We start from the raw sequence: 25032 nt of genomic DNA on the forward strand, positions 1-25032 counted from the left end.
ATCATCTATATTAGGGGCATAAAGATTCAGCAAAATCCAAGATTCAGCAAAAATTTTACAATTCACTCTGAATACTCTGCCAGCATACCCCTCTGAAGATTCCAATTCAAATGGTAAATTTTTTTGAATCAAAATCGCTACTCCTCTTGCTTTCGAATTAAAAGAAGAAAAAATATGACCAACCCAATCTCTTTTCAATTTCAAATGTTCTTTTTAAGTCAAAAGTGTTTCTTGTAAAAAAGCAATATCAATTTTAATTTTTTTTAATATAAGACAATATTCTCTTTCTCTTAATTGGATTATTTAATCCCTGAACATTAAAAGTTGCAAAATTCAATTTAGACATCCTTTTTAACTACTAATATATTTACACACTATAAAATAATACTCCCCTCTATAATTCTTCAAACAAAAAACCCTAAAAAAAAATTTTAAAGATAACATAAAAACACAAAAGAAAACCACCCAAAGGTAGTAATACCGTAAAAATCTGGGTGTGGTAAACCCACTAGTGGCAGATGACTATCAAAGTTTTCAGTGTCATCCACCCCCTCAGCCAGATACATATTTATTATTTAATTCAACACAATAAAATATAGTCCATATATTCAGCCCAATGATTCCATGCCCAAAGACTGCTCCGGATCTTCAACATCAAGAAGAGTTTGTGTCAACTCTTCTTTCTTTCCATTCTTTCCATACCCATGTCCATTTCCATTTCCATTTCCCCTCCTCTTAGGAGACAACGGAGGAGAATGCCCATTTATTCGCAGTTCCGGCAAAGAATTAGCAAAAATGAAAGCATCATCATCATTCTCAAAGAATTCAGATTGAAAATTTCCATAAATCCCTTCAAAATTACAAGATAACGAAAAGCAAACTTATAGCCTTTTCACCACAAAACATCTTTGGCCGTATTAAATTCTCGTTGTCTTCTAATAACCTCTTGGCTCAAATTGGCATTAAAAAACCACTATTATTTTGAACCATTAATGGAGACTTATTCTGCTGTGCTTTCTGTACCACCATATGTAGAATAATTTCTCTATCTTGGGTATTTTAAACAATGAACCAAGACTGCTCTCGGTGTTTGTCCTGGAAGTGGTTTTCTTCTCAGAGCTTGTGAGCCTGATTCAATTCCAAGCCTTCAGGAAAAAGCTCTTTACCCAGCATCTCTGGGATCCAATGCTTAAAAAATTTTATAGGATCGGAACCTTCAATGTCCTCTGGAAGATCAACTATTTTCACATTATTCTTTCGGCTTTAATTTTCCAACGAATCAATCTTCTTCAATAAATCTCCTTTTTGAATACCTCAATCTACAAAAGAACCTTCCACCTTTTCTCTATTACATTCTACCTGATTTTGACACACAGAAAAGGCTGTTTCAATTTTCTTAAAATATCTTGCACAGAATCAACTGATTTTATACATCTATTAATATCACTCTTAACTACAGTCATTTCCTGTTTCATAGTTGACATTTCATCACACAGGGTATTCATTTTTATTTTCATCTCCAGACATCCTTGATTCACCTGTGTTGATATTTGTTTTGACATATTGTGCATTTGACAAGCAATCCCTTCCAAAACAGTAAAGACTGAATCCATTCCAGATTCCACCTCCACTTTTTGAGGTCTGCCTCCTTTAACTACAGGCTCCTTCTCCTGGACAAATTCCAATAAAGTAAGTTCCTCTTCTTCCTCAGTCATCATAGATCCTTTAGCTGAACGGCTGCGGGTCTGGACACCCGACGCCAGCATCCCGACCTCTTCGGGACGTCGGCGTTCAGGCTCCCCCACAGCCCATACTTTATCCAGCAATTCTTGGACCTGGGTTGCCCCATGCAAGCCAGGCAAAGCCACCGGACGCGCAGGAGCATCCTCCAACACTACACTGCGCGCCCCCAGGCCGCCCAGCGAGGTCACAGGTTTATGGGTCCCCTTGTCGGCTGTGCCGCCCGCGCACACGGCTTCACATGAACGCAGGTCGGCAACGGCCTAGCTTACCAAAGTGTCGGCGCCATCTTGCAGAGGCAGGATTGGCGCCGAGGTCAAACTCGAACGGGCTGGAGTCCTCTGAGGCTTGGAGACTCCCAATGACGATTCCATGGATTCAGCTATGCAGGTAGGCCTCAATTCTTCTGGACTTTTGTATGGTAATATTTTTGAAGTTGGAGCTTAAATGTTTTCACATTAGATGCCATCATAAATCACTGTTATTTAAACAACTGTAAATATTTTTAACCACTTTTACGCTTTTTAAAAACCGAGTATTTAGTAATCCAGCTGGGGAAAGGTGGAATACATGTCTTCCTTCTACGCCATCTTGCCACGCCCCCCAGGTGAATACTCACCTAACGGAGCGATACTGCATGCTGAAGAAAGGTGCGTTGTCCTGCTGAGTATCCTGCCGGAAAGCGCAGGACACTCACAAGGATTAATTTAACCCTCCCGTTCTCATGGATTGGAAGCACTCTAGTAGCGATGTCCCACCTTGTCCCGTGGAGCCCGGGACATGCGGTGTATAAAAGATTGTAAAATCTGAATAAAGTCAATCTTAAGTTGACTAATCTGGCGAGTGTGTGCATTACTTTTAGTCGCTCTACTGTAGTAACTGCTACAAAATATAATTTTATTTTTTCGTATTTATGTTTTAGATGTGATAAGGATGTAGATTCTTTTTTACACTCTACTTGGTCATGTGAATCCTTTTTGGAATAAACTTAAGGAATTTTTAAAAGTTATTTTAAAAGTGAAAATTTCATTAGATCCCTTAGTATTTTTTGTTGGGTAATATTAAGAGGATTAGTTTAGAATTAAAATTAAATAGATTTCAAATCGCTTTTTTGAGATTGGCTTTAGCTGTGGCTAGGAAATGTTTGGCAATTACTTGGAAAAATTAGACTGATTTGAATATTCAGAGATGGCATCTGGAGTTGAGGTTTTATATTCCATTGGAAAAGTAATTATATTTTCTATTGTAAATCTTGGAGCCCATATTTGGATTATATGGGGTTGAATTATTAAATCCCCTTGCCACACAGTAGTGGTGTTATTCCAAACCACGGTAATTAATTGATGAATTTTGATGTTATATGATCTCCTCTTTCTTTTTCTTTGGGGTAGGTTAGAGGTGGGTGGGTTGGGATGAGTGGGTTAGGGAAGGGGGGTGGGGGGGTTGTAGGGGATTAGTTTTAAAATATCATGTATACATTTTGTGCATTTTTTTGTTTTATTCATTAATTGTATGTTTTAACATGCATCATGATTCAATAAATAACATTTTCAAAAAAAATAAAATATTTCTTAAATTCATGGAGTGCATTAAACCTCTTCAACAGAGGTGGTAAATGCCACACTGCAGAACCGGTGCATTTCAGATTTTGTTCAGGCAACTGCCGACATTTTGCTCATACCTTGATGAAGGGTTCAAGCCCGAAACGTTGGTTGCATATCTTTATCTGTTAAAGATATGTGTTTTTACTTGTCAGATAATGTGGCTTGGTTTCACTGAAGATGGTCTCAAGGTTTGGTGATTGAAAGGTGCCAAAGAATTTGTCCAGGTCATTTGAATGGCAATACTACTTTCTGAGTGCTTTCTTTAATTCTTCACCAGAAGCCAAAGTAGGAATTGGCTTATATGGTGTTCCCTCATCAACAGTAGATTCATCACTGTTGGTCTATTCCATAATCCTCCAGATTTACTTTGGGCAACTTTGAAATTGGACATCGTTGTGTAAGATTGTGGAGGTGGGAATGTAATGAATGTCCACAGTCACATTCAGTTGTTTTTGCTTGCAATTTCCACCTCAGATTTCTTGCCTTGTACTTCCTTCCATTTTTTCCCTCATTTTCATATTTCTTTTCTTTCTTAGTTCTTTCTCCAAACACTGCCTTTCCAGCTCTGCCAATTGCTATTCTTCCCTTTTTGCTTTTTCTCTTGCTTCTTTGTAAAACCTTTCTTCGCTCAGCCTGGAGCGCTGCATCTTCTTGTGCTGTTCATTCCTGTTTTCATTGCATCTGGAGGATTTTCTCCTTCTCCAAGTGTGCACATTGTTTCTCTGCTTGAATATTCCCCTGTTCTTTCTTCCTTTCCCTCTCTCTATCCACAGTAAGTTGCTGATCATGCTGTCTCTCTCTCTCTCTCTCTCTCTCTCTCTCTCTCTCTCTCTCTCTCTAGCTCAGTTTGCTAGCTTTCTGGCTTCTACAATTTCACACTGCCGCTCCAATTCTTCCACCTTGCATTGCAATAATTCTTGCTGTACTTCCTCCAGCTGCTGCAATTTCCATTTTCTCTTGCCGCCTACAAGCTTCTGCTTCCACCATCCTCTTGGCAGCTGCTTTTCTTCTTGCTTTTTCTGCAGTAAATCTTTCTTCACATACCTTTGCATTCTTCCCATCAATCTCAGCAATTTTTTTGCTAAGTTTTCTTTTTCTTCCCTTCCTCTTGCTATTGAACTCAAGAGTGAGGCTTTTTTTTACATACTGCACAGTTACAGGCCCTTCCGGCCCAAGAGCCCGTGCAGCCCAATTACACCCAATTAAACTGCAAACCCCAGATGTTTTGGAGGGTGGGAGGAAACCAGAGCACCCGTAGCAAACCAATGCAGACACAGGGAGAACGTACACAGACATCACCAGATCAAACCAGGTCGTGCGTGTTGTAATAGTATTGTGCTAACTGCCCATTTCCATAACATATTTCTCTTGCATTTTCTGGTTCTTTTTTAATTCTACTTTCTGTATTCTTTGTTCTTTCAGCTCCTTTTTCTTCTTAAGATTATTAATATGCCTTTTTCCTCACATTCCTTGAGATCTACTTTCATTGGAAAGTCTTCACCATCATACTAACTGAAACAGGAGTCAGTAGCAATTGATTCTTCTGGATTCCATGGAGAAATGTTTAGTGTTTGGGTCAAACCATCTTATTTGTCTGATGAAGGAGACTCCTTTCTTGGTGGAAAATTCATTTTTTTCAATTCCTCGGAGTAATTATCCTCATTTGCCACTACACATGAGTAACTTCATTTCTGGCCAGTACTTTGGCCATCAAAGGAGCTTGATTTATCAGAATCACTGCTGTCATTTTTCTGAATTCTTGGTGAACTTCTTGAAGGTGAGGACCATAGAACATTACAGTACAGAGAAGAGGCCCTTTATCCCTTCTAATCTGTTTCAAAGTATTATTCTGCCTTGTCCTACTGGCCTGCACCCAATCCATAGCCTCCATACCCCTCCCATTCATGTACCTGTCCAAGTTTTTATTAAGTGTTAAAATTGAGCCCACATTCACCACTTCAGCTGGCAGTTTGCTCCATATTCCCACATAATGTTCTCTCCGCACCTCTCTCCTTTCCTCTGATTTGTACATCACCTGAGTGACTGAGTATGTTCCACCACATTCTCTAGATTGCTGATGGCAATCTTTGTAGCATTTCAGTGAACCCTTGCCTGTAATATCCATCACTGCCAACAGAGGAAACTCACTAATGTTCCATTATAACAAGTTCCAAACTACAATCTGTGGATGAATAAAGCAAGCGAGCATGGTTCGTTAAGCGGTTAGCATGGTTAGTCCAGCGGTTAACGTGATGCTATTACAGCGCCAGCATCCCAGCTTCAAATCCACCGCTGTAAGTATGGAGTTTGTACATTCTCCCCATGACTATGTGGGTTTCCTCTGGGAGTTTCGCTTTCCTGCCACGTTCCAAAGACCTATGGGGTTAGTAGGTTAGCTGATCTCAGTAGTGTATTTGGGCTCATGAACTTGAAGGGCCTGTTACCATGCTGTATTTCTAAACTAGACTGATCATTTACCCTGCCTCACTACACAGGGTCAGATCTATAATAGCTTTCTCCCTTAAAGTTTCATAACATGCTATTCAATAAAACTATCGAAGAGGCATTCTATGAACTCAAAACCTGCCTCTGATTTGATTTGACCAATCAATATGTAGCTTTAGGTCCCCATGACAACTGACATTCAGTGACATGGATCAGTTATGTCTTAGTTTATGGGTTGTGCCATTGTAATATTGTTACTTGATAGCCAGTCACCACCTCTCACTAGTGACTTTTTCCCCTGATTATTTCTAAACTCCACATAGATGGTTTTAACATTTTGTCCCTGCATTAGAGATTTTGAGCTCAGGAATTAAATGTTGCTTTTAAACTTCATCAAAGTGGATAAATCCCCCAGGCCTGATGGAATATATCTTTTCTGCCCAGTAACCAATGCTGACTGTATTGTCATTGGTGGATGCATATAGGACAGATAGATTGGTAAACCATTAAAGAATTATTGAAGGTTTATTTTATACACATAAGAGTTGAAGGAAGAACAGGACTTGAAATTGACATGCCAGATATTTGTCCATCTTGGTGTTATGAGAATGTAGTTAAAAATATCCTGTTAAACTCACTTAAGGCAAACTTTTAAATAATATGTTTCCTTAAATATTTTGGAATTTGGAATCCAGGGTTCATTAATGCATATAGAACTGTTCCCAATGTGTTAATATAAATGCAATGTTGTCAAGTGCATTTTAACAATGAAATTAAAAGTGCTTCAGAGGTTCCACTCCAGTAAATTAAATTTTAAACATAAATGCTCAATTAAAACTTCAAGCCCAGGGTGGGGGGGGGGGGGGGGGTGTTCTTCATTTAGGTTGCCTCCCAATGGGTTTATTCATGTATAGCTTCCAACACAATCATTCATCAAAGTAGCCCTTTGACTTCCTAAGTATTCCCCTTATTTACCATTGGAGAAAATAAGGAATTAAAGAAAGTAGTGGTTTTCCATGAGTGCAGAAGACATGAAATTATGAATAGTAAATGACTGAATAATAGAGTATGTGCTCTCACAAACTTTTTTTCTGGGCCGAGTCTTTTCTTTTTCACCATGGCTGTGTTTACAAAGGACGCAGTGACATTTGGGATAATCACCTTCTCTTCTACTTATTGAAATACCTGAATGTTGAACATGTTGAACACCCCCTGTTGAGAAGGAGAAAGGGAGGAGATAATCTGACAGGATGGTGACTCCGGCAGCGCACCAGCGAGGAGCTAAGCAGCTGAGGGACGCGCATAGGCTGCAGGGGACTGGCTCATGGGATCCAGGTACTTAAGAGAGTGCTGAGGGCAAGAAGTCCTCCCAAAGGACTGCAGGTGCTGAAGGCTTCATGAGTGTGTCAGAGGTTTGGATCTGGAGGTTGGGCTGCCGATGGATTAAATAGGGGTCCATGCGGTGAGACGAATCTATGGACACTCAGTGACTTTGAAGGGACCCCTTTTTGCTTCTCTTTCTGTTTTGCTGTAAGGCAGAATCCAATTTTGTATAATAGTACAGGTTCTGTACTATTACATGACAATAAAGGAATCTTAAATCTTAATCTTTAGCCCCATGAGGACAACAGTGCAATAGATGAATCATAAATTATTTTGGAACTCTATTTTCTTTTAAAGATCCATTCAAAAGTTTTTTTTATTAATCTCTTGGCTTTTCTTTTACTTAATTTACCTTGTGTGCAAATCATTCATTGCATTTCAAATTGCAGTATTTGAATTGCATGAATAATCCCATACTGACATAGATGTGAACCATGGAATCATAAAGGTTTGAAGCAAAAGAGTCTATTTAGCCCTGCAAGGCAATCAAGTGATATGCAGCCTAATTCCATGCTAAGCCCCAGCCTTGCAGATCTGGGACAGGTGTGCACCAAGGTACCTTTATATGTCATATACGTGTCAGGCAGTAAATTTCTGACCCATGTATCTTTCACAAGCACTCAGGAAGAACTCAGCAGTTTGGGCACCATCTGTGCAGAGAACTGGACTGTCCACATTTTGGTCCATTTCTGAACTAAGATGGGAAGGGGTGATATCAAACGTAAAAGGGAGTCGTGGGAAGTGATAGGAGCACCAAGAGATAACAGACAAAAGAAATCCACAACTTTCTCTCATTTTTTAGGTTGCAAACATTCTTCTCAACTACCTTGAAATCCGGGTTCAGTGGGACCAGTCAAAATAATAGTTTGGCACAGACTAGATGGGTCGAAATACCTGTTTCCGTGCTGTAGTGTTCTCTGGTTCTCCAAATTATCTCACATTGATGTGCAAAGTCCCCTTCATAAAGAAAGAAAACCCTGATCCACTTAATTCTTTCATAAAACTTGTACACCACAATTAAACCTTTGCTTCACTAAGCCAATCATTGTAGTTATAAATCGGAAGAGTTGCACAGTGCAGAGCTGAATGCATTGGCCTGGTACATCCATCCCAATGTAATACTAATGTAATACTACTCTCCATCATCTCCACTCTCTGCTTCAGCCAGACCTATTGTCAGAGGCACACTTTACCATAGTGGGAGTGTGGATGCACCTTGTTGTGCCCCATGGTGATGGCTGCACCATAGAACACTACAGAACAGAAAAAGGACCTTCAGCTCATCTAGTCTGCTTGGTCTCACTGACCTGGACCTGGACCAGAGGCCTCCATACCCCATCCATCTACTTATCCATATTTCTCTTAAATGTTGAGACCGAACCCATATTCACCACTTCAGCTGGCAGCTCATTCCACACTCTCTGAGTGAAGAAATTCCCCCCCTCCACCAGTGTTCCACCTAAATATCTCACCTTTCACCCTTAACCCATGCCCTCTCTTTCTTGTCTCAACTAACCTGAGTGGGGAAAAAACCTGTTTGCATTCACTCTATACTCATAATTTTGTACACCTCCATCAAATCTTTCCTTATTCTCCAACACTCCAGGGAATAAAGTCCTAACCTGCTTAATTTTTCCCTGCAACTCAGCTCCTCAAGTCACAGCAACATCCTTGTTAAACTTCTCTGCACACTTTCAATCTTATTGACATCTTTCCTGTAGTTAAATGACCAAAACTGCACACAATACTCCAAATTTGGCCCCTCCAATGTCTTGTACAATTTCACCATAACATTCCTACTCCTAAACTCAATATTCTGATTTATGAAGGCCAAAATAACATAACATATAACATAACAATTACAGCACAGAAACAGGCCATTAGGCCCTTCTAGTCCGCACCGAACCAAACACCCCTTTCTAGTCCCACCTCCCTGCACAATGCCCATAACCCTCCATCTTCTTCTCATCCATATACCTGTCCAACCTTTTCTTAAATAATACAATTGACTCCGCCGCCACTATTTCTCCCGGAAGCTCATTCCACATGGCTACCACTCTCTGAGTAAAGAAGTTCCCCCTCATGTTACCTTTCATAGAGCTTGCTAAAAGCTTTTTTTACAAACCTGTCTGCCTGTGACACCAATTTCAGGGAATTATGCATTTGTATTCCCAGATCCCTCTGTTCTACTGCACTCCTCATTTTGTCCTCCCAATGTACAGCATCTCACACTTAACTGCATTAAATTCCATCTGTCATTTTGTAGCCAATTTCTCCAGTTGGTCCAGATCCCTCTGCAAGCTCTGAAAATCTTCCTCGCAGTCCACAACGCCTCCGATCTTTGTGTCATCTGCAAACTTGCTGATCCAATTTACTACATTATCATTCAGGTAGTTGATATAGATGACAAATGACAATGGACCCAACACCGATCCCTAAGGCACACCAATCCAGAAAGGCAGTCGTTGAATTGAAAATGCAGAAGTTGCTGATATTGGAAGTCTAAGGAAATGGGAAGTGCAGGAGATACTCAGCAGGCTAGGCAGCATCCATGGAGAGCAGACCTATCAAGTTAATGATGAAAGATCACTGGTCTATTATAAAATGGTATTGTCAGAAAATTAACATGGAAACCATCATCTTGAACTTCATCCCTTTGTTAAAATGGATTGCAAGATGTTCAAAGAAGGATATTGTGACTGCATTTTGTAAGTAACTTATAATTTCAAATTACAACTTCTGAAAAATGGCAAATTGATTTGGTTTGATTTATGACTTAAATCTTCTAGTCTCCTATTTCTGTTTTCTAAAGACATCTGCCCATTCAGGTGTCTGGGAACTGACTTGAAACATGTCAACTCATGTTCCCACTTCACTGGCTTTCTCTAGCTCTTGCTCCACAAAATATCTCAAACAGAAGCTTCATCCACACATTCATCCATCTATGTAAAAACACAGAAATGCTAGAAGAATTCAGGTAGTCTCATACCCATAGGATGTAAAAGTATATAACTGTAGCATTCGCACTTTGGAGCGAATAAGACCGGCAGTCAACAGATTCGTTCAAAAAACTCGCTGATTTATTGTTTGCTCACTGAGCATTTTAAAGACACTCTTTGTTCCTGCCATTGGGAACTGGAAGTTGCGTCACTGACTGGCACTATTCATACTTCTTGCTGCAGTCCCTTTCCTTGAGGGGAAGGGGAAGATGCCCGGGACCATCTCGGTGTGGCTGCTACGACCACACACATGTTACAATCAGATCCAGTTCACCTGAACACCAAACGTGTTGGTTGCCACACAACCCCCTCCCCCCCACAGAACTGGTGATCTTGCCCCCCACAACCCAAAGTCTGCACTTTCTTCTGTTTGTGTGGCCTGCCTTTACGCTTGGATGCTTGCACTACGATTGGCTTTTCGCTTTTTCAAGTCTTCATGCGCTAGCCTTAATCGGTCAATCGTGAACTCTTCTTTACCCCACATGTCCAACACAAATGTAGACCCATAGTTTTTTACTATTCTAAACGGTCCTTCGTATAGCCCTGCAGAAATAACTGGTGTACACCCCTTCTAACAAAGATATACTCACAGTTCTTTAATTGTTTGGGAATGGAGGTCGGTGTTTGTCCGTGTCGTGAAGTCGGGATGGGTTCCAGGTTATCCAGCCTTTCATAGAGCTTGCTTAGGGCCTCTGTGGTGTCTGCTTCTTGCCCTCTCAGGGCAGGAACTTGCCGGGGACTACCAGGGGGGTTCCGTAGACCAATTCAGCTGAAGAAGCTTGGAGGTATTTTTTGGGTGCTTTGCAGATCCTGAGTAGGACCCAGGGGAGCTCATCCACCCAATTTGGGCCTTTCAGCCTGGAGATGTGCCGATTTCAAGTATCTATGGAAGCGCTCCACCAGTCCATTTGATTTTGGGTTATAGACTGTGGTGTGATGCATTTGGGTCCCCATCAAGCTGGTTATGGTGGCCCACAATTTGATGTGAACTGGGCCCCTCTGTCCAATGTGATGTGGCCTGGGATGCTGAAACATGCTTCCCAAGTTGCGACTAGGGCCCTGGCGCAGGATTTGGTGGTAGCGCCTGTGAGGGAAATGGCCTCCGACCATCATGGTTGAACGGTCCACCATGGTGAGGAGGTACCATGCTCCCCGTGATACTGTCAGTTGCCCTACAATGTCGATGTGGATGTGGTGGAATCTGCGGATTGTGGGTTCAAATTGGTGTGGGGGTGGTGGGGCTTTAGTATGTCTCTGGACTTCGACTGTCTTCGCCCAGTCACTGATTTGTTTTTTGAGACCATGCCGCACAAACTGACTGGATATCATATGAACTGTGTTTCGGACGGAGGGGTATGCTAGGCCATGCACGGAGTCAAATATATGCCATCTCCAGGCTGCCAGGACAATGGGGCGGGGATGGCCCATGTCTGTATCGCAAAGGAACATCTGCTCACCTCGACCCAAGGGCATGTCTTGGAACTGCAGGCCTGAGACTGTAGTCCTGTAGCTGTGTGTCCCCTCGTTGCTCCTCTGCTTGCTCTGAGTAGTTAATCCCCCGTGCCAATGCTTGGATGGTTGGCCTGGATAGAGTATCCACCGTGACATTGTCTTTACTGGAGATGTGCTGGAGCGTTGTTGTGAACTCCAATATATACAAAAGGTGCTGCTGCTGCCAGGCTGACCAGGGGTCTGATACCTTGGTAAAAGTAAATGTTACCACACAGTGAAAGCTCTAAACAGTCTGTCTTCCTGAAAGTATCTGAAATGACAGATTGCCAAGTAGAATGCTAACAGCTCTCTGTTGAAAGCAGTGTTTTTCATCTCGGGTGGTCTTAAATGTCTTCTAAAGATGGCCAAGGGATTCCAGTGTCCATCCACAAGTTGTTCCAGTACTCCGCCGATTGCTGTATTTGAGCCATCCACTGTGAGGGCTGTCGGAACATCGGTCCTGGAGTGTACTAGCATGGCAGCATTTGTCAGAGCCTCCTTCATTTGGACAAAGTTGCTTAAGCCTCTAGGTTCCCAAGTGATGTCTTTCCTTTTATCCGACATCAGGGTGATCAGTGGTTGCATGATGCTGGCTGCTGATGGGAGGAAGTGGTGGTAGAAGTTTACCATCCCCACGAACTCCTGCAGCCCTTTGACTGTAGTAGGCCTGTTGAAATGTTGGATGGCTTCTACCTTGTTTGGCAGAGGAATCGCACAATCCTTTGAGATCCTGTGGTCCAGGAAATCAATGGTCTCCCGCCCGAACTGGCCTTTGGCTGGGTTAATGGTCAGTCCAAACTTGCTCAGTTGGGTATACAGCTGGCAGAGGTGGGGTCAGTGCTCCATACCGTTCCTGCTGGCGATCAGGATGTCATCCAGGTATATAAATAGGAAATCCAAATCCCCGCCCACTGCATCCATTAGGCTCGAAAAGTTTGTGCCACTTTTTTTAGCCGTAAAGGCATCCAAAGAAACTTGAACAGGCCAAAGGGGCTGATCAAAGCAGTTTTCTGGATGTCTTCTGGCTGCACCAGGATTTGATAGTAGCCATGTACCAGGTCAACTTTTGAGAGGGTGCGGGCTCCATGTAGGTTGGCGGCATGTAGGTGTGGTGGGGGGTATAGATGACACTTTCCAGGTTCTAGTATTTTCTAATTTAAAAAAATGTCATCTTCAAGGAAACATGGAGACGATATTCTGAATTACTATCTTATTAATCCAATAAACCAAACTTTGTAGTTGCAGCTTTATGCAGCTTTAATTCATTGATAAAACGGATAAAAAGTTTGCATAACTTTGCATTAAGATTTTCATAACAATTAATAAACAAAGCATTCAGCCATATTGAAAGATATTGTAGTGGTAGCTATGGGAGTTGGGGGGGGTGGGAATTGAGAACAGAACTACATGCTGGAGTCAGTCTCATTTCCAACAGTTTATTCAGAAAAGCCCTTGCTGCACCTTAAAAGGCGGCCTTCAAGTCCCGACCCTGCATTGGTGGTGATGCGGCCAAGTGCGCACGAGGGAAGCAAAACCCAGTGGCGCCATCTTGACGTGACTGCTCCGCTGCCGCGGCCAAGACAAACTCAGAACCGGTTCGCCTGCGTTGCAATGTGCACCGCCACACAACCCCCCACCCCCCTTCCCCAGAACCGGCTCTAGTGTCCCATTGCCCTTGAGCACTGTGGGGTCATCCCTTTAGGCGGTCGCCCCCAGCTTTTGGGCTGTGCTGGTATGACCTGCTGGCTGAGGTCCAGATGTGCCGGTTTCAGCCTGTCAGCCTGTCTTCTGTGAACAGTTCCTCCCTACCCCCAATGGCCAGTGTGAAAGTTTTGCCTGAGTTGCACAGGACCTTGTACAGGCCTTCATAAAGCCGTTAGAGGAGGGCAGGATGCAGGCCGCAGTGGACGAATACAAGGTCTGTGGTTGATGTCTTTGGGGATGGATGCCAGCCAGCATCCATGGTGTGAGGGTGGGGAGTGGGTGCAAATGAGGCTAACCTGTCCCGTAGGTCCTGTAATTATGTTTTCCCCTCAGTGTCTGAATCTCGGGACAGTGGGAATAATTCGCCTGGCAGGGTTAGCGGGGCGTCGTAAACCAGTTCAGCTGAGGATGCCTGTAAATCCTTTTTAGGAGCCGTCCTGATGCCCAGTAGAACCCAGGGGAGCCCGTCCACCCAATTGCAGCTATTTAAACGAGCCATGAGGGCTGACTTCATGTGGTGATAGAAACACTCTATGAGTCCGTTAGACTGGGAGTGATAAGCGGTGGTGCAGCTTGATGCCCAGGGGCATTGTGAGCTGTGTCCACAGGGCCAATGTAAACTGCGCTCCTCAGTTGATGGTTATGTGGGCTGGTACCCCAAACCTCGCAGTATGAGCAGTGCCCTGGCACAGAAATCAGTTGAGGTGTCCTTTAGAGGAATGGACTCCGGCCATCTCATGGAGCAGTCTATTACTGTGAGGCGGTACCGCACAGTGGGCCCACGATGTTGACATGTATATATTCGAACTGTCTCTTCGGAGGGTTGAACTGGTGGACCGGAGTTTTGACATAACGGTGGACTTTGTTCTCCTTCCTGGTTTTCCAGAGGACGTCTGCTCTGGCTGCTACCTTCAGGGGATTGGTGAAGTCTGTGTCTGCCAGCATCAGCTGGATGTCGTCGGGCAGTTGCTCGAGTTAATGCCTGTTCTGCCAGTGCTAGCATTTCATCCATTAAAGCTGATGGGGTCCTGTCGCCCAGATCGTCTAGGCGCATCAGCCTGGCTGCTTTTTCGTGTCTGGAGAGTCAAAAGGTGCTATATTTGCCTTCATCCGGTGAGGCATGGATGGAATTATCTACCTGGGTAGCGGTTTCTTGGTCCAAGAAGCTCACCATGTGGAAGTACTTTGTGGAGTCCAAAGTTATTTGTCTGATCTGGAACTGTACCTCCGCTTGACTGAACCAAATGCAGGGCGGCAGCGTCCAGAAGATAGGAAGTTGTAACATTACGGTGTCCACTGCTACCATATCCATGATGTTAGGTCCAAATCAGGGTCACCAATGTAGTGTTTGAAATCCAGAGCGAATAATGAGACTGGTAGTCGATAGGTTCATTCCAAAACTCACTGCTTTATTGTTTGTTCACTGAGAATTTTAAAGGCGCTCCCCGTTCCCGCTATTGGGAACCAGAAGCTGTGCCGCTGACTGGCAGCTATTCATACTTTGTGCGTGCAGGCCCTTTCCCTGAGGGGTGGCTGCTCCGACTGCGCACACGTTACAATCGGAGCCAGTTTGCCTGAACACCAGATTCGTCGGTCGCCACATAACTGACGTTTCAGGCGTGAGCCCTTCCTCAAGATTCACTTTGAAATCGGCCGAGTTTCTCCAGCACTTCTGTGGTTTTTCTACAATTACAGGATCTCCAGATTTTCATGTTTTACTTCATCCACCTGTGCCCTGTTTTAAAGTTATGGGGTCTTAAAGCAGGATACACGTCCACAGGCCCACCTTGTCTTTGCCGAATAACCTGCCCTCCTGATGTTGTCCCACCTGCCATCTTTAGGCCCAGACCCCTCCAATCCCCTCCCATCCAAGTCATTATCAAAGTGTCTCTTAAAGGAATCTAACATTCCTGCCTCCACCACTGTCAGACAGTTCATTCTTATGTGCTCACCACCCTCATGTCCCATCTAAACCTCACCTTATATAAATTTAAATTTAGGCATACATCAATCATGGTAACAGGCCGTTTCAGCCCATGAGTCTGTGCCACCCAATTTACACCCACTCCCACTACATTTCGAATGGTGGGAGGAAACCAGAGCCCCCAGGGAAAACCCACACAGACACAGGGAGAACATACAAACTCCTTACAGACAGCACGGGATTCAAACCCCGATTGCTGGCACTGTAAAGGCATTGCACTAAGAGTAGTTGTGCTTTCTTATCTCAGATTATCTTACTGTTGCTATTCACCTTCTCTACAGCTCTCATGAGTTTTTTCTTTAATTTTATTATTTTTAAAATTAGAAATTCAGCAAGATAACAGTCCCTTCTACCCCACAAGCCTATACAATTCAGAGGGTGAGAGGTCAAACTGGAGCATCTGGAGGAAACCCACACAGAGAGAACATACAGACTCCTTACAGACAGCGCCGGATTTGAACCTGGGTCACTGGTGTGGTAATGGCAATGTGCTAACTGCTACACTAACCATGCCATAGTCCTCAATCTACAACCTCAGTTATAGACCTCATTAAGATCCCCTCTCAAGCTCCTGCACTTGATGGAAAGCAGGACTCGTTTTTCCAGACTCTCATGATAACTCAACTTCCCTAATCCTGTATAACTTCAGCCTGACATCCCAACACTTGTACTGAATACCCCACCTAAGGAAAGCAAGCATCCCAAATGCTCTTTTCATTACTCTCCCTACCTATGCTGCCATCTTTAGAAAGCTATGTACCTGCATCCCAAGGTCCCTCTATTCCACACACCCTTGAGGATGTTGCTACTTAGAAGTCCGATCTTGGATTGATTTACCCAAATGCAGCACCATACACTTCTCCAAGATGAACTACATATATCAATCCTTAGCCCAGTTCCCCATCTGTTCCCATTGTAAACCCAGCAAACTAGAGAAACAATTAGATGCATTGTAAAGTGAGATTGTGAGGAAGGTTAGCGAGTTAATGAGGCAAAATTGCAAGTGTAAGATTAAGGATTTAACTTGTGCTACTTTGGATGCAAAATTGGAAAGGGCGATGAATGCAGCACTGAAGGTCTTGTATTTAAATGTCTGCAGTAGCACATGAAATACGGTTGATGATCTTGTAGAACAGCTAGAAATTGGCTGGTAGACATTGTGAGCATCACTGAGTTGTGACTGAAAGATGATCATATCTGAGAACCACATATTGAATTGAATTCAAAACAGTGTATTGAAAGTAGAGGCAGGTAAGCCGGGGTGGGGAGGTTGGTGGTGGTGGTGGGATGGTTTAGCTTGTTAAAATTCATATTAAATCTTTAGAGAGAGGAGACATTGGATCAGAAGAAATAGAATCCAGGGGGATTAGCAAAAGATGTTATGTCAGTGGGAAGGGAAAGTTGAGAATCACTGCTCTGGACCCAATTGTTACTGAAATATTTGGCTTGAGAAAAATTGTCATTGGCCCATTTCCTTTGGAGTTACAAAACTGTGCATATAACGAGTCAATGAGGTACGATTAAAACAGTGGTTTTCAAACTTTCTTTCCACTCACATACCACCTTAAGCAATCTCTTACTAATCACAGAGCACCTATGGCATAGAGATTACTTAAGGTGGTATGTGAGTGGAAAGGAAAAAGTTGAGAATCACTGAACTAGAGGGAGTCAGGTAGCATCCATGGGTAGAAATTGCCATTCAATAGTCAGGAACTTTTGTCAAGATTTCAAGAGTTGTCAGTAATGAAGTCTGGATACAGTCTAAGAACATTGTGCTCCTCCTTGTTGTCTGGTTGCTAGAGTGAGAAAGTGTCTCTGCAAAAACACTGCAAACGGTTGCAAACTACCCCCACGCTGCTGCTCCGAGACCTACCATGTCACATCACCAGTTCCCATCTAAGGGATCTGTGAAATCATATCTCAGTGTGAGACAGTACCTTTGAGGAAAGCAAGAACTGATGATGAAAATTGGCTAAGCTACACATCAAAGTGAAGGGAAATCTGTATAATATGCTCATTTAGTACATCCTGCTTTTGAGTTAATCTAGTCAAATGAGCGACACATTTTCCTTTAATCTCTGCTTCTTTCTGTCTTTTAGGTTGTTGGCTCTGTTCTCCCTCCTCTGGTTTTGTTGGCTTTAAGTCAGAACGGTAAGAAATGCCCAAAATGAAGAATTGAAGTCATGATTAAATTTTCATTGCTTTTCAATTTTCTGCCTTTTCTTTGACCCCTTTTGTGTGTGCCTGTGCCTTTGAAGTGGAGCGTAAGGTCTTCAGTTTGCGGTTGCTGTCGGAGACCACGTCGCTTGTGGCAAACCACGAAGCCATGTTAAAAGGGAAAGAGGAGAATCTTGCAACGAATAACAAATGGCTGGCCCTCATCCAAGAATCCCTGCTCCCTCAGTAAGTGAATACTTTATGGCCGAACCTGCCTTATTTAATTCTGCAGTGTTAGTGCACTAAAATTACAAAAAAAAGACTGACAGGTAGCAATAGCATAATGAAGGGTGTGGAGGAGAATTTCAAAGGTGTTCATAATCAGAATTCATTATCATGAAGATTTGTCATGAAATTCATTGTATTACAGGTGCAAACATTGCTATAAATTACATTTTCATGAATACACTAGAAAATAAATAAATTGGTGCAAAAGAAGAGAAAAAATGAGATAGAGTCTGGTTCATTGTCCATTCAGAAATCTGTTGGTGGAGGGGAAGAAGCTGTTTTTGTGCTGCTGGGTGTTCCCCTTCAGGCTCCTGAACCTTCTTCCTGACCTAGCAGAGTGAAGAGGGCACGGCCTGGATAGTGAGGGTCCTTGAGGATAGAGACCGCCTCTTGTAGATGTCCTTAATGGAATGAAGATTAATGCCCATGACGGCACTGGCTGAGTTTACAACTCTTTGCAGCCTTTTCCCATCCTGTCCATTGGCACCTCCATTCCAGACAGTGACGCAACCAGTCAGAATGCCATCTACGGTACATGTATCAAAATGTGCAAGAGTCTTTGGTGACGCACCAAATCTCTGCAAACTCCTCACAAAATGGGGGAGAGCACATAAAGTCATACATCATAGAGATAGGCCATTTGGTCCATCGAGTCTACAACAGCATTAACACAAACCCTGTACTAATCCCACTACAGATTGCTTTTCTCTTTCTGCTTTGGATGAAACTATAAAATACAAAGATTCCTTCAGGCTTCATGAGTTTCTGCATCAAACGAACCAGAAGTGCCCTTGCCATCTCTCTGCCTTTTCTCAAATCTCAACCAATGATTGGTGGGGACAAGTTGTTGGGGGAAGGGAGTGGGAGGGGGAAGAACGTAGAAAAAAAATCTGCAGATTATGGAAATATGAACTGATATGGAAAATGATGGAATGCTCAGCAGATCATGAGGTTAGAAACAGGGTTAATGTATGCACTGAAAGATCATTGGGCTGAAATGTAAGATAATTTTTCTCCCATGGCTACAGGCTGATCTGCTGGGCATTCCCTGGAGTTTCTACTTTCATGGTAATGTGGACATTGGGGAAAAGATTGCCGATTTAAGTCCATATGAAAACAGGACAGTGGAATTGTGAATTATTGCCAATATTCAATAGGAGCACAAAAAATGTGTTTATTTAGTTCAAGTTTATTAACATCTGCCAACAAAACAGTGTTTCTCTGGACCACAGTGCACACACAATATACAGCACATAATAATCACATATACACATAAAGGTATAATTTAAAATTAATTTTCTGCGGTGGATGTGGGAATGAGATTGGAGAATCCAGATGTTATTTTTTCTCCTTGTAGTTATGAGAAACTGGGTTTCAGATGTTCAATTAATCAGTAAAAACACAGAAATGTTGGAAGATCTCAGCATTTGTTATGTGTATATGGGGCACAGGGTAGTATCTCACCTTCAAGATATGTAACCGATGTTTCAGGCCTGAGGCCTTCTTCAAGGTATGAATAAAAAGCAGGCAGGTGCCTGAATTAAAAGGCTGTCAAGAAGTAAAGGAAGGCAGGATGGGAGGGGGGGGGGAGTACAGAACAACAGACAAAAGGTGTTAATTGGACATGGATAGGAGGACAGGAGAGAGGAAAGGTGAGAAGGGAGTTTTGGCTCAGAGTGCAGAGCTGGGGGAAGGGGAAAAAGATAAAGAAAGAGACAGGGCTGGAAAAGGAGACAGTAATCAGTATCCCTGTAGAGCTCGTCGAAAGAACCAAAGACTTGTTGATCCAAACCAAGGCTTTTATTAGCAAAAGACCGGAGCTCTTCACAGGTGGCCGACCAGTCCGGAATGATCCGACCTGGCTAGGGACACAACCCTTTAAGGCCCAAACAATAGGTGTGGCTTAGCTCTCAGCCAATCGCTGTAAGCACAGTCTAGATACAGTAACTATATACACTATGTACATTGGTGATAGATCTGTACTATCACAATCCCGAAGTGCAGTGATGCCTATTATAGTTATCTATAAATCTCTGTCTTACCTGCAATGACCATGTTTGATGTGATGATTTCTTTGTTGTTATTGTGTGTTCCCATTTTTTTTAAAAAGAACACTTGGCAGATTGCTTTGGAAATTTTTAACTCCAGTTTTGTGACAATTGTAATGAAAAAAAGAAAAAGAATTCTGGAATATGCTCATATTTTATTAACATTTCCATTTCTATATTATGTATTGATTTCAATCCTGGCTCCCACGAGGATTGAAAACACAGAGATGCTAGAGGAACTCAGCTGTTCTCACAGCTTCTGAAGTATTGGGCTTGAGCCCCTCTTCAAGGAGGCAGGGCCTATATCAAAAAGGGAAGAATGGGCAGGGGGAGGAGTACAGGCCAACAGACTAAAGGTGTTAATTGGATATGATAAGAGGACTGGAGAGAGGAAAAGTAGGAATTGATTGGAGGAGGGGGTAGTTTTTGGCTCTGTGAAAGTAGACAAAGGGAAAAAGGAAGAGAGAGTCAGAGCGAGAGGAAAGGAGACATAAGGAAAGATGGTGTGGGGGGATGTGCCTAACGGAAACTGGAGAAGTTGATGTTAATGAAATCCAATAGGAGGGTGCCCGATGAAATGTGAGGTGTTGTTCCTCCAATTTGCGAATGGTCTCAGTCTGCCAGTGCGTAAGACCATGGACAGACATATCAGCAAGGTATGGACGGGGAATTGAAATGGGAGGTTCAGAAGGTATTCATGGAGAGGTAAACTGGATTCGAAATTAGGGAATGGGAGAAGACAAAAGCTCCTTTCGCACTTGCAAGTGGTCCCAGTAATTAATGGCCATTTGGCCTAAAAAGGGTCTAGTGAAATGAAAGTTGTCTCAATGCTGGCATAAAATGACATCATCTCATGCCGGGGATAGACTGCCTCAACTCCTAGTGCAACCCCCAGTGACTGCAGACGCCGGCGTTGCTATCAGGCAAGTGTAGAACGGGCAATTGCATTCTAGGGCAGAAATGACCCAAGTTTTTGCGTGAGTGCAAGAACATGAAGGAAGAAAAGATTAAAATGAAGGTATAAACTTTGTTGTGGGAAAGTCACAGTGGGGGAGAGAGAGAGAGAGAGAGAGAGAGAGAGAGAGAGAGAGAGAGAGAGAGAGAGAGAGAGAAAATAAATAACAATAAATAGCATTAGCAGACAATTTTTAAAACAGCCTGGGAAAGTTAGTAGTGCTATAGCACACAATTTATAAAGACCATGGGAAAAAGTGATGGTGAACCTGACTTTGCAGAATGCTGTGTTGCAGAAAAATCCTCCATGAGGGCTCTGTGCATACAGCTCTTTCTCTGTTGCATGGAATTCTGGGAGGGACTCCAATTGGTAAAATTTCACTTTTATCGCAATTAACTTTATATCCCGATAATTCTCCAAATTTCAACAAACACTCTTGCAATTGTTTCAACGACCGTTCCGGTTTCATCAAGTATACCAACACATCATCCGCAATTAAGTTAATTTTATATTCTTCATTCTTAACCCTCATCCCTCTAATTTCTTCATTTTGTCTAATAGCCTGAGCTAATGGTTCAATAGGCAACGCAAATAAGGCTGGTGACAGTGGGCAGCCCTGCCGAGTTGAACAAGTCAATTTAAATGGTAAAGAAATCTGTCCATTTGTCACCACCCTAGCAATCAGGTTCATCTATAAAGCCTTAACCCAACCAATACAAAAGGCCCAAAATTAAATTTCTCTAACACTTTAAATAAAAAAATCCCACTCAACCCGATCAAAAGCTTTTCTGCATCTAATGCAGGTTTGCTTTTAGTATGTGTTGACCAAAGTAATTAATTTAAATAAATTGTCTGATGCATTTCTATTCTTAATAAAACCTGTTTGATCAATATGTACCAATTTGGGTAAATATTTAGCAAGTCTATTAGCTAATACTTTTGCTATAATTTTATAATCTACATTTAATAAAGAAATAGGTCTATATGAAGACATTTTTAATGGATCTCTATCTTTTTTTGGAATGACAGTTATTAAAGCACTTGAACATGATTCTGGTAACTTCCAATCTTCAGTAACTTGATTCAACACTTCTCCAAATACATTAGAAAAATCATCATAAAAAAGTTTATAAAATTCCACAGGGAATCCATCATCCCCTGGGGACTTTCCATTAGGCATTTCCTGAATAGCTTCCTTAATTTCAAAATCCGTAAATAGAGATTCCAATTCCTGAACATCATTCCCATCTTATACCGGTAACTTTAATTTAGATAAGTAAGAGTCAATAGAACCATTATCCTGTTTCCCCTCAGAAGTATATAATTTTATATAAAATGAATAAAACTGGTTATTAATTTCCTGAAGTTTATAAGTAACTTTTGAATTCTTATTAACAGCATTAATAGTCCGAGATGTCTGTTCAGCTTTCAATTGCCAAGCAAGTACCTTATGAGCTCTTTCCCCAACTCATAATAACATTGTTTAGATCAATTAAGCGCTCAAACTGATAAGTTTGTAAAGTATTATAACGTAATTTCAACCTCGCTAATGCCGCTTTTTTTCATCTTCTGTTACACTTTTCTGAAAATCTTTCTCTATCTCAGCAATCTGATTTTCTAACTCTAAACTTTCTGCCATATATTGTTTCTTAATTTTTGTAGAATAACTAATAATCTTCCCCCTCAAATAAGCTTTTAAAGTGTCCCATATTACAAAATCACTATTCACAGAATTCACATTCTCAGTCAAAAATAAAGAGATATGCTCTTTAACAAAAGTAACAAACTCTGGTTTTTTCAATAACATTGCATTAAACCTCCATCCAAATGACGGACGTACAACCTTCAAACTTGCACAAGAAAGGAGTAATAATGAATGATCTGATATAACTCTACTTTTATATTCAGCTCGTAATATTCTACCTTGTAAATGTGCTGATACCAAAAATAAATCAATTCTTGAAAACGAATCATGTCGTGAAGAGTAAAAAGAAAGATCTTTCTCTGTAGGATTAACTTTTCTCCAAATATCCACCAAATTTAAATCTTTCATTAACACATTAATTTGTGTTGCCATCTTTGATTTCCTTATACTTTTTGGATTTCTGCCCAACAAAGGGTCCAGAACACAATTAAAATCACCACCAACTAAGACAATTTCATTAGCTTGAGTTAGCAGTAAAAAAAACTTCTGAAATAAACCGCTCTTTGACTATATTAGGGGCATAAAGATTCAGCAAAGTCCAAGATTCAGCAAAAAAAAATTTACATTTCTGCTTTTGCTATTTATTGCAATAAAGGTTTATATAGGTCAGCACAACAACAACAGGAGCTGAAGGGCTGATACTGTGCTGTACATAAAGCTTAATTATGTTATAATTAGGCATGATTAATTTTGTTCAACTATAAGATCATAATACATTGATCAGGATTTAGGGCAGATCCGCCATCACTCAGTATGTCATGATATCACCGGTAGAAGGTAGAACAGTAGAAGGTAATCCCAGGGATGACTGTTTGCAAGTGTGAATGTATGCAGTGTCCCAGTTAAGAGTGGTCAAGTGTGAACAGCAAAAATGCCATTCCTATCCCAGGATACTGAATGGCTGATTTAGTGAAATGCAAGTGTAAATGAGGCTAGAGAGTAGTAGTAGATTATTGCTTCTCAGCCTGGAGGCTTGTGATTAATGGTGTGCCTCAGGGATCAGTGCTGGGGCCATTATTGTTTGTTGGTTAAATCAATAATCTGAATAATAATGTTGCTATTTGCTGATGAACTAAGATTAGAGGCATTGTGGACAGTGAGGAAGGCTTGACCAACTGGAAAAATGGGCCAGAAAATGACAGATAGAATTTAATACAGACAAGTGTGAGATGGAAGGACATTTTGGAAGAAGAAACCAAGGTACGACATAGTAAATGGTAGGGCATTGAGGAGTGCAGATCAAAGGGATTTGGGAATACAATTACATAATTCCCTGAAAATGGCATCACAAGTAGACAGGGTTGAAAAGAAAGCCTTTGGCATCTTGGCTTTCATAAATCAAAGTATTGAGTCTTGGAGTTGGGATGTTATGGTGAGGTTGTATAAGACATTGGTGAATCTGCCCCCTCAAATAAGCTTTTAAAGTGTCCCATATTACAAAATGACTATTCACAGAATTAACATTCTTGGTCAAAAATAAAGAGATATGCTCTTTAACAAAAGTAACAAACACTGTTTTTTTCAATAACATTGCGTTAAACCTCCATCTAAATGACGTACGTACAACCTCCAAACTTTCACAAGAAAAAAGTAATAATGAATAATCTGATATAACTCTACTTTTATATTCAGCGAGTAGGTCGTTTCAACTTAGATTAGGAGAGATAAATACAAGAGGTCATGGTTTTAGGGTGAAAGGGGAAAGGTTTAGGTGGAACATTAGGGGGAAGTTCTTCACTCAGAGAGCGGTGGGTATGTGGACCAAGCTGCCACCTGACATGGTAAATGCAGGCTCACTTTTAAGTTTTAAGAATAAATTGGATAGATACATGGTCTGGAGAGTTATGGAATGGGTGCAGGTTAGTGGACTAACGGAATGATGTTTTGGCACAGACTAGAATGGCCAAATTACCTATTTTTTGTGCTGTTGTGTTCTCTGGGTGGCTATTGAGATATCTACACTATATCAGTGGACAGGGCCGAGGTGATCAGCAAAGCAATTTCCCAGTCTGTGTCCAGTCTCTCCGATGTAGAGGAGACCACAATAGGAGCAGTGGACCCAGTAGATGACTCCTGCAGGTTCACAAGTGAAGTGTTGCTTCACTTGGAAAGACTGTTTGGGACCTCGAATAGTGGCGAAGAAAGAGGTGTGGGGGGCAAGTGCAGGATCTCCTGTGGTCACAGGGGAGGTGACCACGTGTAATTGAAGGAACACAATAGGTGAAAGAGAAGCAAAAGTGAATGAAACATGAAAGTATGCAGATTGTAGTAAAAACAAACAAAAGCTGTAGGAAGAGTTGAGGGCCCTTGCCTGTGTAGGCTCGTAGTATAGATTGTAGCAAAAGAGGATCTCTTCAGAGTCACAGAGTCTGTGATTCACCTGCAGTGGTCCCACAGCCTCTGCAGCTGCAGTCTCTGGTTCAATCCATTGGCAACCTGAGCTCCAGATCCAGACCTCCGACACAATCATGAAGCCTTCAGTGCCTAAGCCCCTTTAGGAGCCCTTCTTATCCTCAGCACCCTTTCGAA

At 41.9% G+C, this 25032-nt stretch overlaps 1 protein-coding gene and 2 pseudogenes across 13 annotated transcripts in view; 1 reads left to right on the top strand and 2 right to left on the bottom strand.

Moving 5' to 3' along the window:
- The window catches only part of ulk4 (unc-51 like kinase 4), a 655266-nt gene that overhangs the window by 389090 nt on the left and 241144 nt on the right, over positions 1–25032 (top strand). For all 13 annotated transcript variants that reach the window (XR_011348088.1, XM_069908808.1, XM_069908860.1 and 10 more), the window contains 2 exons: positions 17450–17501; positions 17609–17753. Coding sequence is in view for 12 of the 13 variants with exons in the window: in XM_069908808.1 (XP_069764909.1) it covers positions 17450–17501; positions 17609–17753 (197 nt within the window). In the remaining variant the exon portion in view is untranslated. The remainder of the gene's footprint in view (positions 1–17449; positions 17502–17608; positions 17754–25032) is intronic.
- LOC138754160 (inner centromere protein-like) lies at positions 2004–4640 on the bottom strand (annotated as a pseudogene).
- LOC138754165 (inner centromere protein-like) lies at positions 4683–5441 on the bottom strand (annotated as a pseudogene).

Source organism: Narcine bancroftii, chromosome 1 (genome assembly GCF_036971445.1).
Source record: "Narcine bancroftii isolate sNarBan1 chromosome 1, sNarBan1.hap1, whole genome shotgun sequence".
Taxonomy (NCBI): domain Eukaryota; kingdom Metazoa; phylum Chordata; class Chondrichthyes; order Torpediniformes; family Narcinidae; genus Narcine; species Narcine bancroftii.